The 17,364-nt window shown below is 47.0% G+C and overlaps 1 protein-coding gene across 4 annotated transcripts in view; it reads left to right on the forward strand.

Annotated features, from left to right (window-relative positions):
- Positions 1-6,047, forward strand: part of LOC311514062 (uncharacterized protein) — a 47,289-nt gene extending 41,242 nt beyond the window's left edge. For 3 of the 4 annotated variants that reach the window (XM_084616373.1, XM_084616376.1, XM_084616375.1), the window contains exon 11: positions 633-6,047. In XM_084616373.1, coding sequence (XP_084472499.1) covers positions 633-1,384 — 752 coding nt within the window. In that variant the 3' untranslated portion in view covers positions 1,385-6,047. The remainder of the gene's footprint in view (positions 1-632) is intronic. The other variant, XM_084616374.1, reaches the window with a different exon arrangement.
- Positions 6,048-17,364: the final 11,317 nt, after the last annotated feature.

Below are 17,364 nucleotides of genomic sequence, written 5' to 3' on the forward strand. Positions count from 1 at the left end.
TATTTCTTCACACAACGCAGAGTCAACCTGGGAAACTCCTTGCCAGAGCATGTTGTGGAGGCCAAGGCTATAACAGGGTTCAAAAAAGAACTAGATAAACTCAGGGAGGATAGGTCCATCAATGGCTATTAGCCAGGATGGGCAGGGTTGGGGTCCCTTGCCTCTATTTGCCAGAAGCTGGGAATGGGCAACAGGGGATGAATCACTTGATGATTCCCTATTCTGTTCATTCCCTCTGGGGCACCTGGCATTGGCCACTGTCGGAAGGCAGGATACTGGGCTAGATGGACCATTGGTCTGACCCAGTATGGCCATTCTTACATTCTAATAATTCCCCCTTCGTGAGAGGTGTGGTGCTTAAGTCGATGTAATTATGTTGACGCAGTGCCAGTGTAGACACTGTGTTGCTTGCATGGACTGTTACTGCCTTTCAGAAGCTGTCCCACAATGCCCCACGCTGCCTGTTAAGTTGGTGCAAGCGCTCCTGGTGAGGACGTGCACTGCTGACATAAAGAGCCTAGCATGGACGTGCAAAAGCAATTTAATTACTGTGGAGGGTGTACGTCGACTGAACTTAGGCTGACTTAATTTTGTAGCGTAGACTCGTCCTGAGGTTTCTTTCTCTATCCCAGCAGGCGGTGGGATGCTGAGTGAGAATGTGGAGCAGAATCCTCACCAGGAACATGCTGAGCAAGTGGAAGCACATGGGGGATTATTGCAAGGATATCAAGGGAATGTGTCCAGGCATCATGTGCAGGGAAAAGCCTGTGAGAGTCAGCACAGGCCAGAGAGACAGCCGGAAAGTCAACCAGGGGAGAAAGTGGGTAAATCCCCTAATTGTCAGGAAACTCACAACAACTTCAAGGAAAGCACAGCCCAGCAGAGAATCCCAACGGGAGAGAGACCCTATAAATGCGCTGAGTGTGGGAAGACCTTCAGTTTGAGTTCAAACCTTATTAAACATCAGAGGATCCATACAGGAGAGCGCCCCTATGAATGCGGAGAGTGCGGGAAAACCTTCACTCACAGCTCACACCTAACTAGACATCAGAGAATGCACACCGGAGAGAGACCCTACGAATGCTGTGAGTGTGGGAAAACCTTTCGGTACCGCTCAGACCTTATCACGCATCAGAGAATCCACACGGGGGAGAGACCCTATGAGTGCTGTGAGTGCGGGAAAAACTTCAGCCAGAGCTCAAACCTTATTAAACATCAGAGGATCCACACCGGAGAGAGACCCTACGAGTGCTGTGAGTGCAGGAAGACCTTCACGCGGAGATCAAACCTTAATGCACATCAGAGAACCCACAAAGATGCAAGACCCTATGAATGCTTTGTATGGGAAAACCTTCACACTGAGCTCACACCTTACTACACATGAGAGAACCACCTTTTAATAACCTTTTCAAAGCCTGACAAAAGTTGTTGGGTTTTTTTGTTTGTTTGTTTTGCATTAATGCTTTTGTTAATTCCCACCTAATGATCTTTAAGGATATTGGCAGAATTATCTTTACTGTGGTCTCTCACCTCCCCACGTGAGTTGTCCACTTTTGTGTTTTGCTGCTCGCCCTTCCTTGGGATGAATACCGTGGTCCTCTCTATCAACTCCTATGAGTCATGGGAGAGCTAGTCTCTCTTGCCGGGAATGTCCATCAGCCAAGGCGAGGGAGATAAGGATGACCTTCATTAGCTACATTGAAGCACAGTCTATGTGGGCCTCACCTCCGCTAGGTTTTTCCCATGCAGTTAGCTAGCTCATGTTCACTATCCCAATGAAGAAGACAGCTACTCTTGCAGGAATGGGTGTGGTTAGCTAGGCTATTTTCTCATGAGCTGACCTCACCTTTTATGGCTTTTCATAGTCTAAAAAAGCCCAGAGCAGCACATTTGAATTGTTCCTCCCATTGCAAAGCGGTTGTGAGAGTCATCAAGTTCTGCTTTGAGGATAAATTGTCTCATTCTCTGCTGTTCTCACATTGCCCTAGGGTGTGCTGATGAGCAGTTATATACTTTTTTTTTTACCATTTTTCTAATTTAAAATGTATTTAAATATAATAAAAAGAAGGAGCATGGGTGGGAAAAAAGTGTCTTTTCCACCACTGTGACACCCGAAGAAGGTGGGGAGAGTCAGAGGGATCCCCTCCTTCCCCATCAGCCCAGCAGCGTTAATCTCTGCACTGCTAAAATAGAAGGTCTTGTCTTCACATTCTACCCATCCACATCCTAGAGAGTCATGTGATGCGGCAGCCTCAGGTTTCTGTGCTTCGGAATGGTGCTTTGATTTCTTTGATCGTAAATCAGACTCATTCGGGCTGGAGATGAGTGTCACAGACCTGGAAGGGAAATTCCAATGGATCCCAAACACAGTGTGATCATACTGAGTTTAAATCCCAGTTTTCATCTATTGGCAAAGCCACTTTGGTCTCTTTCCTACTGAGTTGGGATTGTTCGCAGATGGGAAAGTTGGCTGGTTTTGCACTCCTTCCCCCCTCCCCCCCTCCCATTCTGATGATGCTAAAGCTTTTGTAAATAACACAACTCACTAATGAGACAGTGGTGAGTGAAGGAGGTTTGAACGACTCAGAGAAGATGATGGGAGAATCAGTGGTCCTGCTTCTGAGTTATCGGATGTAACCTGCTGTGGAATTTCACGTTACATGACCCTAAATGTGTCTCATGACCTCTCTGTGAAGTGGGTTTTTCTCTCATGCCTGGAGGCCCTTTGGTCACACAACCAGATATTAATTTAGTTTGACAGGACGTAGCTCAGATTTACTGGGGACTTTGAGACAAATGACCATTTGCTAAAATAGTCATTTCTTAGTATATTTTTGCTTTCCTCCCACCTCTCCATTATGACACACAGGAAATTCAAGTGCAGTTCAGTCAACAGGATTGAATACTCCAAGCTATTTGGCATGCTAGCAAAGCAATAGTAGTGTTTTTAAGTCTCCAGTCTGAATTGGTGAGCAATAGCAGACCCCAGACTGTGCAACTAACTGAAGTAATTGCCTGCGATCACAATGCCATTCAGTTCTTTAGGTCAATATTATCTCAGATGATCCAGGGAGACAGTGTCATAGTATGTGGCTTTCAACTGGGCAAAAATCCCCATGTATTTTTCCCCCCCAAAGCACGTGTGACCCAGGCCCGACAGGAGGTTACTCCTGTGATTTGGGAAATACTGTCCCTAACTATGCAGATGTAGAGAAATAGACGTGGTGTTTTTGTTGAACTCACCCCTTGTACGTGCTGTAAATGTGTATAAAATGAAGTAAGTGTTGAATGTTATGTAGCTGCAGGAAAAAAAACTGTTTTCAAATAGAAATCCTACCTCTACTAGCTTAAAGAAATTCGGGATCCAGGTTTGTGTCCAGTCCCTAATTTAGACCTGTGCCACCAGATTAAAGAAAGAAATTGAGCATGCTTGGGAGAGACCATTCCTCACTAACACTCTTGAGATTTGGGGTGTAAATTAACCTTGACCAAGGCCAAAGATTTGGCAAGAGTTCAGGTAGAAATGGCATGCAGCCAGTTGTTAGCTTACATCACAAAGTCAAAAAGCTCTGGTGAACGGTGCACAAGTCAAATTGTTTTAGAACACCATTTCCTAGTTCAGTGTCACTGATGGCCAAAGGATGCCATGCTTAGATCCGTGGACAATTGTCCTTTTCCATTTGGATCCAACGTTTCATGAGGTAACAAGAGAAACAGCTGATGTCTTCAGAGAACATTCTTTCCTCAAGGATCACAATCTGGCTGCCTGGTTGGACAACAACGACTTCCCTTTTGTGCAAGTGATGGCTACAGTGAGGGAATGAATTTGTCAGATTCCAAGTTGAGACTTCAACATACATAAATGTTGAGTCCTGATGCTATTCTTTTGTCTCATAGTTTTGCTCTTGTGTCTCAAGCATTTGTATCACTTCTCTTCCACCTCCTGCTACTTCGAAAGATTAGAAAGTGTGGAAATAGCATACAGGTGTTTGCTTGTGATGCAAATCTCGCTACATAGTGTGAGGCTCTTCTCTCCAAAACTTATGACAGAAGACCCAAAGTTAAATGAACCTGTAGATGTGGAAGAACCTATGTTGGGGTAAACATCAACTTGACATAAAAGTTCACTTGGTGGAAATGGGAATTAAAAGAAAACTGATGTATGATAAGATTTTGTAAGCTTTGAATATGTTGTTATAACCAGCGAAAATGAAATTAACCACAAAGATGGTGGTTAAAGAGTAAGAGACTAATTATGTGATCATTGGAAAACTGAGAGTTGTATATATATATTTGTTTTGTTAGTAATAAAGGAAATGATGGATAATCCTGAAAAGTTTATGCAATGTAATTTACCCCCTTCAGACTAAAGAGTTCTGAAGTAAAAACTCACTCCAAGTATTGGGATGGTGGATATGTAAGAGAAATACTTTATATGAGACTACAGACCCAGTATAGATGTCAATTGTTTCTATTTTGAATGGAATTTATTTTGATACACATCAAAGTGAATTTCTGTTAACTTGTCTTTAAGTATTTTTTTCTCTTATGTAACCTTTTATCCAGTTAGACTGCAAAAGTCACTGAGTACCCCTCTTCTTTTATTTGCAAAGGATATGACATCTGTCATGAGATGTCCACATTTATTTGTAAGAGTAGTGATGCAGTGGGTACTTTTTCTGCTAAAACCTTTGCAACTAGTTATTTTTACAGGTGCTGAACCCCCTTTTCCTTTTGAGGCCAGCTCTTAGAATATTAACCCTGAGACCTGACTATGGAAACGTCCTCAAAACTTGTTTTCCTTTCACATTTGATACCTTTGGGGTTCACACATTCCCACAAAATTTGGTTTGTAACAATAGATATTATAAGAAAACTGCTTGGTTAAGGGAGACTTTTCCTAGCTGACATTAACCCAAAGTCTGTCTCATTCCAACTGGGTCAGGCCATGTTGTCTGTAGCCACAGCATATTTCACCCCTGATTTTCAGCTAGCTCCTTGGATTTGAGTTTTAGCATTTATAAGAGTTGATTATCTGCTGTATTAATCTGATGATTTGGCTCCATTGATGACTTGAGTCCAATGCAGTGGCATTAGTGCTTTGATTTTTGTGATTTGATCTTCACTGTATTGTTTAATACAGTTTAGTATTTTTATAGTAATATATAATTTAGCATTAGTACTAAGAGTTCTCGGTTTTATTTGTTGTTCATCCACCCTATATATTCCTCCTTGAGTGTCGGCTTTTGTTAATAGTCATCAATTCCCTCCTTGGAATTTGTATAGGGAATGAGGCAGGTGTGAGCATGGCAGGCCAGGGGCCAGCTTGTGGCAAGTCCCCCATGTCTGAACTGGACACTAACAGATACTAGAATCTGTCTTGTGGGATACTTTTGATAAAATAGGTATTAGACTGCTAAGAAAGTGTTTAATGTTTAGACTCTGTTGAATGCCATGCATTAATCTTAGTTGTTCTATCTATGTTCCATGTTGTAATATAATTCCATGTTGTAATATGTTGAATGTGTGTCGTGTGAGCCTCTGTGACTGTACGTATCGCCATATAGGAGGGGATATTAATTAGTGCGAATGGCTGCTCTTCTACAGAAATTGTTCCCCCTTCCCCAGCCCCCCTATTGCCAGACGGGCTATGGTTGGATCTTACAACTGGAAACTCTACATCAACGAAAGGACGAAAGACTTGTTCCATTCTCATCCCCATGAAGATGAGTTCTGCGCATGGACTCATCCCATCAACTGACTTTAAAGCTCAGAACACATGGCAGGAGGGAGATAAATACCCCAAACAAAAGGAACTATGGATCTCAATGATGCTTGGATTCTTGGGGGGGCAGGGAGGAAAGGTGTTTCTAGACATAAGTAAGAGATCCCCAGTTGCTTAGTCTGGGTTAGTCCTAAAGGAGAAATATGGCAGAAACCAAAGACTGTGTAACTCATTTGTGCATCTGTGTTTGCTTGCTTCAACCTTGTAGGTAACTCTCTGACTTCTTTTTCCTAGTTAATAAACCTTCATATAGTTTACTATAGGAATGGCTACAAGAGTTGACTTTGGTATAAGACCTAAAGTGTAATTGACCTGGGATAAGAGACTGGTCCTTTAGGATCAGGGCTAATCTGAATATTGCTGTGATTCTTGGTGTAAGGGGCCACCCACAGGAAATGCAGGGGGGCGAGGTGAACATGTGGGGTCATGTGCCCGCCCCCCAGATTTGCTGCTTGGCTTGTACTGAGGATGCTCACACAGACTGAGCATGCTCAGTAGCACTGCTGAAGCCAGCTGCCCTAATTCTGACCCCCACTATTAGCAGGCGCGGGTCATTTCTGGGGCTGTTTATCGCAGAGAGATGCTCACCAGGGTGGCAAGACAGACTGGAATACCCAAGGGGACTTTCTGTGAGGCAGTTCATAGGCCTGAGGACTTTGCACTTGGTGCAATAAGTTTAGGACTCACAACCAGTTTGCGGTTTGTGCCCTGTTTTTTACAGTTTTCCCCTTTTCCCCCACCCCCTTTGCTTTGGAAATGGAACCATCTGCAGTAAAAGATGAGAATGAGCCAGTTGGTAAAGGGCATCAAAATGCCTTCTGGGCTAGAAGTCAAAATAGCATTGAACACTGATGATGTCTTGTTTATAGTGAGAGGAGCCAGAAGCCTCATATATATATAGAACAATGGATTTTGGGATTTAGATAGCTATCAGGCTTCAAAATGAACTATGATGAATCCAAAATGTTAGGAATTAATATTCCCCAAATGTAAAAACCAAACTGTCATCAGCTGCATAAATTTAAATGGGTAAAGAAATATTTAAACTGTTTATGAATAAATATGGTGGAGAAACATACAAATCATTCTAAGGCAAATTACCCTCCAATGTGGAATAAAATAAGAAGACCCAGGACAATGGAACAAACAGGAATTTTCTTGGCTAGGTAAGGTAGCCTCGGTACAGAGGAATTGTCTTTCCAAAGTTGTTGTTTTTGTTTCAGTGCACCCTTGTTGGTATCCCTGCCATGACCTTGAAAACATGGAAGTATGTGCTATTAAAATTCAGATGGAAACATAAAAGACATGGGGTGCGTTCTAAAATTCTGCATAAGCCTCCAAAGTGGGATGGAGTAGATTTCCCTGATTTGACTGATTATGATGATGCATCACAATTAAAAGATGTGATCAACTGGATTAACAATTGTCCATCCAAGCACTGAGTAAAACTCAAAGAAGACTAGAGCCCAGCCCAGATACAGCTATTCCTAGCAACGGTTGGCTTCAAAACAAATGGAGCTAACCAAAAATAAAAGACCACCCATTCATCCAGACAATGTTAGCAGCTTTGAACCATTTTTAAAAAAAAATCTGTTGTCAAGGTCATGTCCATTAGCTAGCTTCATTAATAATCAGGAAATTAATAATCAGCAGGGCAGGGCATCACCCCTCTTCCAAGCACAATGAGCTGAGAAGAGAGAGCAGTGGTCCCCAAACTGGGGTGTGCCCCCCTAGGTTTTTTGGGGGGTGCCACTCTGCCCCCAGCTCCACTCTGGCCCTGCCTTCAGCGTGCCCCCACCCCCGAGCTGCAGCTCCAGCCCAGCCGAGGCTCTGCTTCTGCCTGTGCCTCCTGTCCCCAGCATAGTTCTGTCCTCTTTCCCTCTCTGCCTCCAGGCCAGCTCCGTCTCTAACCCCAATCAGCAGGCAGGGTCGTCTCTGGGGATAATGGAAAAGACAAGGAAAATCCCCCAACATGTGGAGGTTATAGAATGGCAGAATCCTAGAAAGGTAGTGCTGGAAGGGACTTCAAGAGGTCACTTATCTAGCCCCATGCACCGACTCAGGACAAAAGAAACCTAGATCATTACCCACTGGTGTTTGTCTAAGCTGTTCTGAAAAACCTACAAGGATGGGGCATCCATGACCTCCACTGGGAGCCTATTCCAGAGCTTACCCACCCTTAGAATGAAAGTGCTTTTCCGAACATCTAACCTCAACGTGCCGTGCAGCAGATGAAGCCCATTACTTCTTGGCCTGTCCTCTGTGGCCAATGAGAACCAGTGATCCATATCCTTATAGCAGCCCTTACTAGATTTGAAGACTTACCATTTTTCTCCCACCCGCCAGTCTTCTTTTCTCCAGACTAAATGCCCCATTTTTTTAACCCGTCCTCATCAGTCAGGTTTTTTTAACCCTTCCATTGTCTTTGTTGCTCTCTTCTGGACTCTCTCCAATTTCCACTTCTTCTTTTTTTTAACATGCCGTGCGCAGAATTGGATGCAATACTCCACCCTCACCTCACCTTAGTCCCTGGAAAAATCATGGAGCAGGTCCTCAAGAAATCAATTCTGAAGCACTTAGAGGAGAGGAAAGTGATCAGGAACAGTCAGCATGGATTCACCAAGGGCAAGTCATGCCTGACTAATCTAATTGCCTTCTATGACGAGATAACTGGCTCCGTGGATAAGGGGAAAGCAGTGGACATGTTGTTCCTTGACTTTAGCAAAGCTTTTGACACGGTCTCCCACAGTATTCTTGTCAGCAAGTTAAAGAAGTATGGGCTGGATGAATAGACGATAAGGTGGATAGAAAGTTGGCTAGATTGTCGGGCTCAATGGGTAGTGATCAATGGCTCCATGTCTAGTTGGCAGCCGGTATCAAGTGGAGTGCCCCAAGGGTTGGTCCTTGGGCCAGTTTTGTTCAATATCTTCATAAATGATCTGGAGGATGGTGTGGATTGCACCCTCAGCAAGTTTGCAGATGACACTGAACTGGGAGGAGAGGTAGATACACTGGAGGGTAGGGATAGGATACAGAGGGACTTAGAGAAATTAGAGGATTGGGCCAAAAGAAATCTGATGAGGTTCAACAAGGACAAGTGCAGAGTCCTGCATTTAGGATGGAAGAATCCCATGCACCGCTACAGACTAGGGACCGAATGGCTCGGCAGCAGTTCTGCAGAAAAGGACCTAGGGGTTACAGTGGACGAGAAGCTGGATATGAGTCAACAGTGTGCCCTTGTTGCCAAGAAGGCTAATGGCATTTTGGGATGTATAGGTAGGGGCATTGCCAGCAGATTGAGGGATGTGATCATTCCCCTCTATTCGACATTGGTGAGGCCTCATCTGGAGTACTGTCTCCAGTTTTGGGCCCCACACTACAAGAAGGATGTGGAAAAATTGGAAAGAGTCCAGCAGAGGGAAACAAAAATGATTAGGGGACTGGAACACATGACTTATGAGGAGAGGCTGAGGGAACTGGGATTGTTTAGTCTGTGGAAGAGAAGAATGAGGAGGGATTTGGTAGCTGCTTTCAACTACCTGAAAGGGGGTTCCAAAGAGGATGGATCTAGACTGTTCTCCGTGGTAGCAGATGACAGAACAAGGAGTAATGGTCTCAAGTGGCAGTGGGGGAGATTTAGGTTGGATATTAGGAAAAACTTTTTCACTAGGAGGGTGGTGAAACACTGGAATGCGTTACCTAGGGAGGTGGTGGAATCTCCTTCCTTAGAAGTTTTTAAGGTCAGGCTTGACAAAGCCCTGGCTGGGATGATTTAACTGGGAATTGGTCCTGCTTTGAGCAGGGGGTTGGACTAGATGACCTTCTGGGGTCCCTTCCAACCCTGATATTCTATGATTCTATGATCTGAGGTCACACCTGCGCCAAAGTAGAGCGCAACAATTAACGACCACGTCTTACATAGGATGCTCCTGTTAGTACACTTGTCGTCAAGTCTCTCCTCTCCAGAGCACCTCCTTGTGTCCAGGTTCAGCACTGCAAAGATTGTACCTGGCTAGCGGTACATTTTACCATTCTTGGGGCTACAACCACCTGGTCTTCTGTTCAGTTCATTCCCTTTCTTGGGTTGATAGACTTCCTTTTTTTAGGACTTTTCTAACGGCTTCCAAGCCTGTCCCCTGACTCTATCTTGTATGTGGCTTCTTTTATCTTTGTCACCCACTCTTCCCCCTCGTGGTCCAGGGAAGAGGTAGGGGACACCCAGGCCCACCCTCTCTGAGTTCCAGCCCAGGACCTTGAAATCTCAGGGCAATGAAATCACAGGGAAGATGGAAAGGAAATCAGAAGTAGCAGCAGAATTATTGTCATGACTGGGAGGGATCATCTTGTGGTTGGGAGGAACATAAAGGGCTCAGAGATAGTAGCTCAGGTCCCAGTGGGAAGGGAACATGAGGTGGGAGGAGTAGGAATTGAGCAGTGGTGAGATAAAAAAGTGAAAATAATATTTGGGAAAAAAATTACTGCGTAGGAAGGAGCGCTGCAGACAGGGATCTGGGGGGTCACAGTGGATTAGCTAAATATGAGTCAACAGCGTAACACTGCTTCAAAAAAAGCAAACATCATTCTGGGCTGTATTAGCAGGAGTGTCGTAAGCAAGACGTGAGAAGTAATTCTTCCGCTCTACTCCGCGCTGATTAGGCCTCAACTGGGGTGTTGTGTCCAGTTCTGGGCACCACATTTCAGGAAAGAGGTAGACAAATTGGAGAAAGTCCAGAGAAGAGCAACAAAAATTATTCAAGGTCTAGAACAGTGGCTCTAAATCTTTCCAGACTACTGTCCCCCTTTTAGGAGTCTGATTTCTCTTGCGTAGCCTCAAATTTCACCTCTCTTAAACTACTTGCTTACAAAATCAGACATAAAAATACAAAAGTGTCATAGCACACTAGTACTGAAAAAATGTCTGACTTTCTCATTTTCACCATATCATTATAAAATAAATCAAGTGGGATATAAATCTTGTACTTACATTTCAGTGTATAGTTAGAGAAGTCTACTGTATATAGAGCAGTCTAAACAAGTCGTGTGACATTTTAGATTGTACTGACTTCGCAAGTGCTTTTTATGTATCTGGTTGTAAAACTAGGGAATCTCTAGATGAGTTGATGCACCCCCAGAAGACCTCTGTGTACCCCCAGGTGTACACGTACCCCTGGCTGAGAACCACAGTCTTACACCACATGGATGGTGGCTTAGCTTAAATCTCTGAAAGCTAGGAAATGAAGAGTGAAGGTACACAACACCTTTTCAATGCAACTTTAACTTTGCCCCACTCCCTAATCCTGGAGCTGGCAGGAGCCACTGGGAATGTGTCAGTCCGGGTGGAGCAAAGGTTTAAAACTACCAAAGGAAGTGGAGGATTCTCCATCTCTTGAAGTTTTCAGGTCAAGACTGGATGCCTTTCTGGAGGAGGATTTAGTCAAACACAAGGTATTCAGCTCGGTACAGCAGTAATTGGATGAAATTCTGTGGCCTCTGTTATACAAGAAGTCAGACTAGATGATTTAATAGTCTCTCCTGGCCTTTCACCCTCCCCCCCAAAAAACAAACAAACAATAAATCCATAATAGATATGAGGAAGGTCTAAGAATATGCCATTATGTTGTGTTCACAGATCAGAATGCCAGCATTTGTCTGCATGCCCTCCAGCTGTGTGCACTGGGTCAGGTGTAGCTGTCACTGAATGTGGGAGGGATTAGTTGAAATAGTTTGGCAGAGCTGTGGTTGTGATATGAAGTCAGGTGCATGTGAAATCTGAAAGAGCAACTATGCCTCGTTTCAGTGCTGAGTGTTGTCAGTAATCGTGCAAAAGGTTATGCTCTTGCCATGAGGATTGTCAGCAGTCTGGTGGCCTACATGCAAGTGGTCTGCTGGGCTTAGTGAGGGGCAAGTGAAGGCAATGACTCAGAAGGAAAATTCAGCACAAGAGTACAGGAGTGGTAACATTTTACAAGTCTCAGGTGGTTTATGTGGCTCAGTGTTTGAGTGTCAGCCCAGGGTAGGCAGCTTCTGTTCGTTGTGCTGGACCTAAATACAAGTTTTGCCTTAGCCAAGAGAAGACATTAGACTTTGTGCTGAACTGCTCCGTTCCCAGAGCGTTCTGTAGCAGGGGAGGGGAGAGGGCTAGTGTGTGTGTCACTGGCATGTCGGGGTGATGCTGAAACAGGGCAGAGGAGAGGTGGCATTGTGGGGTGTTGTGATCCTTAACTCTGCATTTCCACTTCTAAGAACTGAGGGAACGGGACGCCTTACCCAGCGAGGTCACATTCTCAGAGTTCTCCTGCATGACGTCTCTGCAGAGGGCTCTCTGAGCGGGGTCCAGCAGAGCCCCCTCTTCCCTGGTGAAATACACAGCCACCTCCTCGAAGGTCACCGGCCCCTGAAAGAGCAAGAGACCCACACTCAGTGTCTGCTGCCCCACTCACAGCCCCACCATTCATGGGGGAGCACGGACAATCAAAGGAAGCTCTGGGAGACTTGCAGTCAACAGAGTCCCACCTCCACCCTGCTCAGAGCATCCAAGAAGGCATCAGGGTGAGGGGATAAGGAGAGAGCTCCTTGTCTCTCCCAACAGATAGAGGGGGCAGGGTCTTCATATTCATCACATACCTACTAGCTACAGACTGATAGAGGAGATGGAGCCCCTAGCACGGTCCAGGGAGAGCTCCCTGGTAGGAATAGAATCATAGAATATCAGGGTTGGAAGGGACCCCAGAAGGTCATCTAGTCCAACCCCCTGCTTGAAGCAAGACCAATTCCCAGTTAAATCATCCCAGCCAGGGCTTTGTCAAGCCTGACCTTAAAGCCCAACACCCTCCTCATTGTGAGGAGCTGGATATAAGGCAAGGGGCATGTGTACCCTAAGCCCCTTCATAATGGTCGCCTTCTTCATATCTCACAGCAGCTGTTGGTTAGTTGGGTCAGGCTCCAGCACTGGGAGTCTGGTCCGTTTTCCTACCCCACTTAGGTGGGTTGTTTCCTGTTCCATAAAAAGAGAGGAACTTCCACCTCTCACCCCCCTGAGTCTTTTCCTAGAATTTAGGTGCCAGGTTAAACAAGTCTCAGCATGTTTGTTATACTTTATCTCCCTCCCTTTCTCTAGCCGGTGTATTTTCTGCCCCCTCCCCACCAGCGTCCACCTCCTATCTATTTACACCCCCCCCCAGCAGCAACCCCCCAAAAAACTTTCTGATAACAGTGGACCTACTTCAGGCAGGGATTCTCGTCCCTGGTGATGGAGAGGATGGGACAATCTGACCCAAAATGTGGGTGGTGTTCTGCAGCCCCTCAAGGACAGAGTGGCAACTGAAGAGGTTTCAGCAGGAGCTTTTGACACCTGATTTCCCCCCAGTCTCTTTCCTGGCAGATGGACTTTCTAGACTCCACCTTGCTGGGCAAACACACAGTTGCTTTTTTGCAGCACAGACCCAACCCTTTGCACATGGGCTAAACCCATGGAGACTTTTTTAAACCCTCCCAGGAAGAGAGTCTGAACCAAACACTAGAAAGGAGCAGAACCAAAGGAGCTGCTTTGAGGGGCTCCCTCAGACATAAGTCCTTGGGATAGCATTCTCCCGCAGTGGCGTGGGGATGGGGCCAAGGCAGGAACTGGCTTTTCCTCCATCTGCCCCTCACCTTGTTCACAGGAACATGATGTTGCAATGTGTGTGTCTAGGCTCGTTTGAGAGCTGGGCATCTCTCTCCCCACTTATTTCTCCTGCTGCCTCTTTCAGTGTCTCTCTCCTCTTTCCCTCTCTCCACTCTGGCTGGGAGACTTGATCACTGGGCCATTTCCAGGGGCATTCGATCTGCAACTGGATTAGCTGACGCAAGTTCTAACGGGAGCAAGACCCTGTGTGCATCAGTGACGGCAGCAGCTCTGGGAGCTGAAGACACCTGAGGGGCAGAGAATGACCTATGTCCAGCACTTTCCCCAAGGTCTCCCGCAATCTCCTGGAGTCTCCGGCTCAGGAGCTGATGTCAGTTGCGCTAGGGGCTAGTCCTTGCAGGTGAAAGCCCCCACCCTGGCTGGGCACAGAGGGAGCTTTCTCTCTCGTAGCATTCCCACTGGGGGAACAGCAGCTGTTCAGTCCCGGATCCCACATCTCAATGGAAGCAGCATCTGACTGTTGACTAATATATGCTGGCTAGCCTACAGATATATTAGGCATTAAGTACACACATTAAGCATTAATAGAGCAGTTATATAGACCAGATTAGCCAGTACCTTTGTTATAATCCTGTTCATTCATCCTGTAACATCTGGCATGAGCTGAGGTAAACTTTGGCTTAAGTAGCTGGGAAAACTGTTAGTATCAGGATATATAATTGTTTCCTTATACCAGGGGTGACCATCCAAGCCACAGATGACAATCTTCAGAAGTTCGAGAGCCAGGGTGTGCCTGCCAGGGCTTGGGGCTTCAGCCCTGCTCCTGCAGAAGCCCTGAGCCCCAGCAGGACCTCCCCATGGGGCTCAAGTCCCAAGCGCCCCTTCCCCGGGCAGAAGACAGAAATGACAGGCGGAAGGGGGCAAGAGGGCTCAAGTGCTCCTCCCCCATATTTTTGCCACGGTTTACTGGCCCCGCTTGGTCTCATGGTACTGCCAGGCCCCCTCTTTGCATGTCTGGTGCTGGAGCCTGCAAGCTGGGAGCTGCAGCCCTGGGGAAAGGCAGCGACAAACAGCTGAGGGCTGCAGGGAGAGCCACTGAGGGTAAGAGAGGGGTGTGCCTGGGCTGCGGGTGATTCAAGCTGTTGGGGGGCTGAATCTTTAAATTGTGCCCCCACACTCTCAGCATGCACCAGTCATCTCTGGCAAAAGCCTCTAGCCCCACCACCCCACTGCAGGGCAGAAGCCCTGAGCCTCCTCCCCGCACCCCCAAGTCTGGTAGGCAGAGGATGAGGGGAGGACATGGGGGGGGATCCGCAAGCCAGATTTTAACTGTAAAAGAACCACACTTTGGCCACCCCGCCCTATAGCAACAGGAAGGCAGTTACCCTCACAAACCTATTTATACAGGTACAGGTACAGCCCAGGAGTGTCTTCGTACCCCTTAGTTACTGGAATGTATGTGCCCAGAGCTAAGATAAGCGGGGAGGGATAGCTCAGTGGTTTGAGCATTGGCCTGCTAAACCCAGGGTTGTGAGTTCAATCCTTGAGGGTTTGTTTAGGGATCTGGGGCAGAAATTGGGGATTGGTCCTGCTTTGAGCAAGGGGGTTGGACTAGATGACCTCCTGAGGTCCCTTCCAACCCTGATATTCTATGATTCTGCACCATGACCTGGGATGAATGGTGGGTTCAGAAAAAAGAGAAAGGGTACACCATGGTACCAGATAATTAAGATAAAACATAATCTAGTCTGAAATGACTTATATGGGACCTTTTACTGGTAAACCAGTAGGGTATAAAAAGATAGCTTTAAGGATGTAACTTTGGCATAAGGTGAATGTAACAATATGGGCGGTGGGTATCACAGGCCAGGGGAGGTTAGATACAATCATAGAATATCAGGGTTGGAAGGGACCTCAGGAGATCATCTTGTCCAACCCCCTTTGAGCCTCCCTAAATAGCCATGCGTGGCCCTGCCAACGCTCCACCCCCAGGCCTCCTCCTGCATCCCACTCTTCCCCCATGGCCCGGACTGGGGCAGGCTGGCCTGTGGCTTGGGTCTCAGGGTGGCTGGGGCCAGTGCTTGCACTTCCCGGTGCTCTGGGGCTGGGGATGCTGGGGTTGCTCTGAGCTTCGGCAGGAAAGGGGAATGGGGCAGAAGGGGCGGGGCTGGGGGCTAGCCTCCCTGAACAGGCAGTTCACGTGCCGCTGTGTGTAACATCACTGTACGGGATGGCTCTTCAGACACTGGTATCATACAGAACCTCCTGTACCATATTAATCCACATGACTGACATTGGCTATTGGGTCTCTTGCATATATTGCATACTGAACGAAAGCGTGGTCAAGCATCAGCGATGCAATTTATCAGCATGACATTGGAAACTCAAACACCTAGACAGAGGCAGAGAGATTGAGAAGTCTCCATTCCCTTGAAAATAATCAAAGCCCTCTGGTGATGGCAGCCACTTCCCACCGATACAGAACTGTTCTCCACCCCAAAACCTGAACTTCCTGCAGTTTGAAAGAGAGGAAAGTGGAAATATCGGAAGGAATTTATATCAATAGTTGATAGGTAAAGTGATCAACTCAGAGTGGAGTTCATAGCAGTATTCGAGCATTAGAGAGGGACAAAATTGGCCAGAATTTTCTATCATTATTGGAATTTGCCGCCGGGGCCCCACTGCTCTTCAGCTTGGCCAGCTCCAGCTCATACTCACGTTGCCTCTCCTTCTCCTCCTGCTCATGCTGACGTTGCTTTTCATGATCCTCCAGCTCCATCATTTTCATCTCCTTCGCCCATTCCAGCTGCCTCCGCTCCAGGGATAGGGAGCTCTGCCAGAAGATTGAAATCTGAGTTGATTTTGTTGATGCCGGATAGTCAGAGGGATGGGGAAATCACAGGGGATATTAAAACAGCAATAGATAACAAAAGAGAACAATGGAGTGAATTTTTAGGGTACTTTACATCAGTCTGTGAGAATTGGGAAGAAAAGGGGCCACACTAAATAGCTGACAGCAATCCACAATAGCTGTGGGGATTGTGTAGGATTAGCCAATAAGAGGGAAAAGTCAAAAAGTCTGAGGAGAGTGTATAGGAATGATCAGTAAATAGAGAGAAAGGGATGGTTTCCCTGCTGCCCTGCCATTCACATGGGCAGCAGGGAGCCCTGGGAAAGGAGGGGTGAGGAAGCCCCAAGTTTACTTTGCAGCAGGGCGGCAGTAGCAGCAGGGTTGGGCAGGTGACTGGCAGCTGGCTGTCCCTGCGGAGCGAGTGCCTTGTTACCCTGGAGGTGGATGAGTGGAAGGTCAATGGATACTGGGGTATGGGCGCGAAGGTAACGCTGGCCTGGCCCATGGTGGTGGCCCCAGATCGGGTGGTACCAACACCAACCTGACCCTGACGGGGGTGGGCAAGACCACACAAGGGTACACCTGAAATGGGGGGCCAAGGAGGGCCCCAATGATGTGGGGGGTGCACCACCATTTGCCCACTAAGGTTTTGATGGGGGGAGACCTAGAGGACTGGCCAAGCAACCCCCAGAATACCCTGGTGGTGACCTGTAGCCAAAGCTGATGAGGGGCACTGTGCCCCGACCTCGGGGAGGGTACCACACCGGAGGTGCAGGGCCCTACCCTGATGGGGAGGGAGCACCGAGGGGCACAGCTCAGAGAGGCTGTGGCCTCAGACCCGGCCAATGAGAGGGAACCGGTCCCCATCCCTTCCCCAGCCGCTGAGTTCCAGGCCGAGTTGAGGAAAGATCCCTCCTTGTGGAAGCTCAGGGACCTGGCCGACCTCAGTGTGGGACGGACCATGAGGAGAGGTTGCCAGGAGAGGTTCTTGTGGGAGAAGGGGTTCCTGTACCGAGAATGGGCTCCCACAAGGGAAGTAGAGTCCTGTGGGATCAGGAGGTAGCTGGTGGTCCCCCAGAAGTATCGCCGCAGGCTCCTGTCCCT

Source organism: Lepidochelys olivacea (genome assembly GCF_965140295.1).
Source record: "Lepidochelys olivacea isolate rLepOli2 genome assembly, chromosome: 28".
Classification (NCBI taxonomy): Eukaryota; Metazoa; Chordata; order Testudines; family Cheloniidae; genus Lepidochelys; species Lepidochelys olivacea.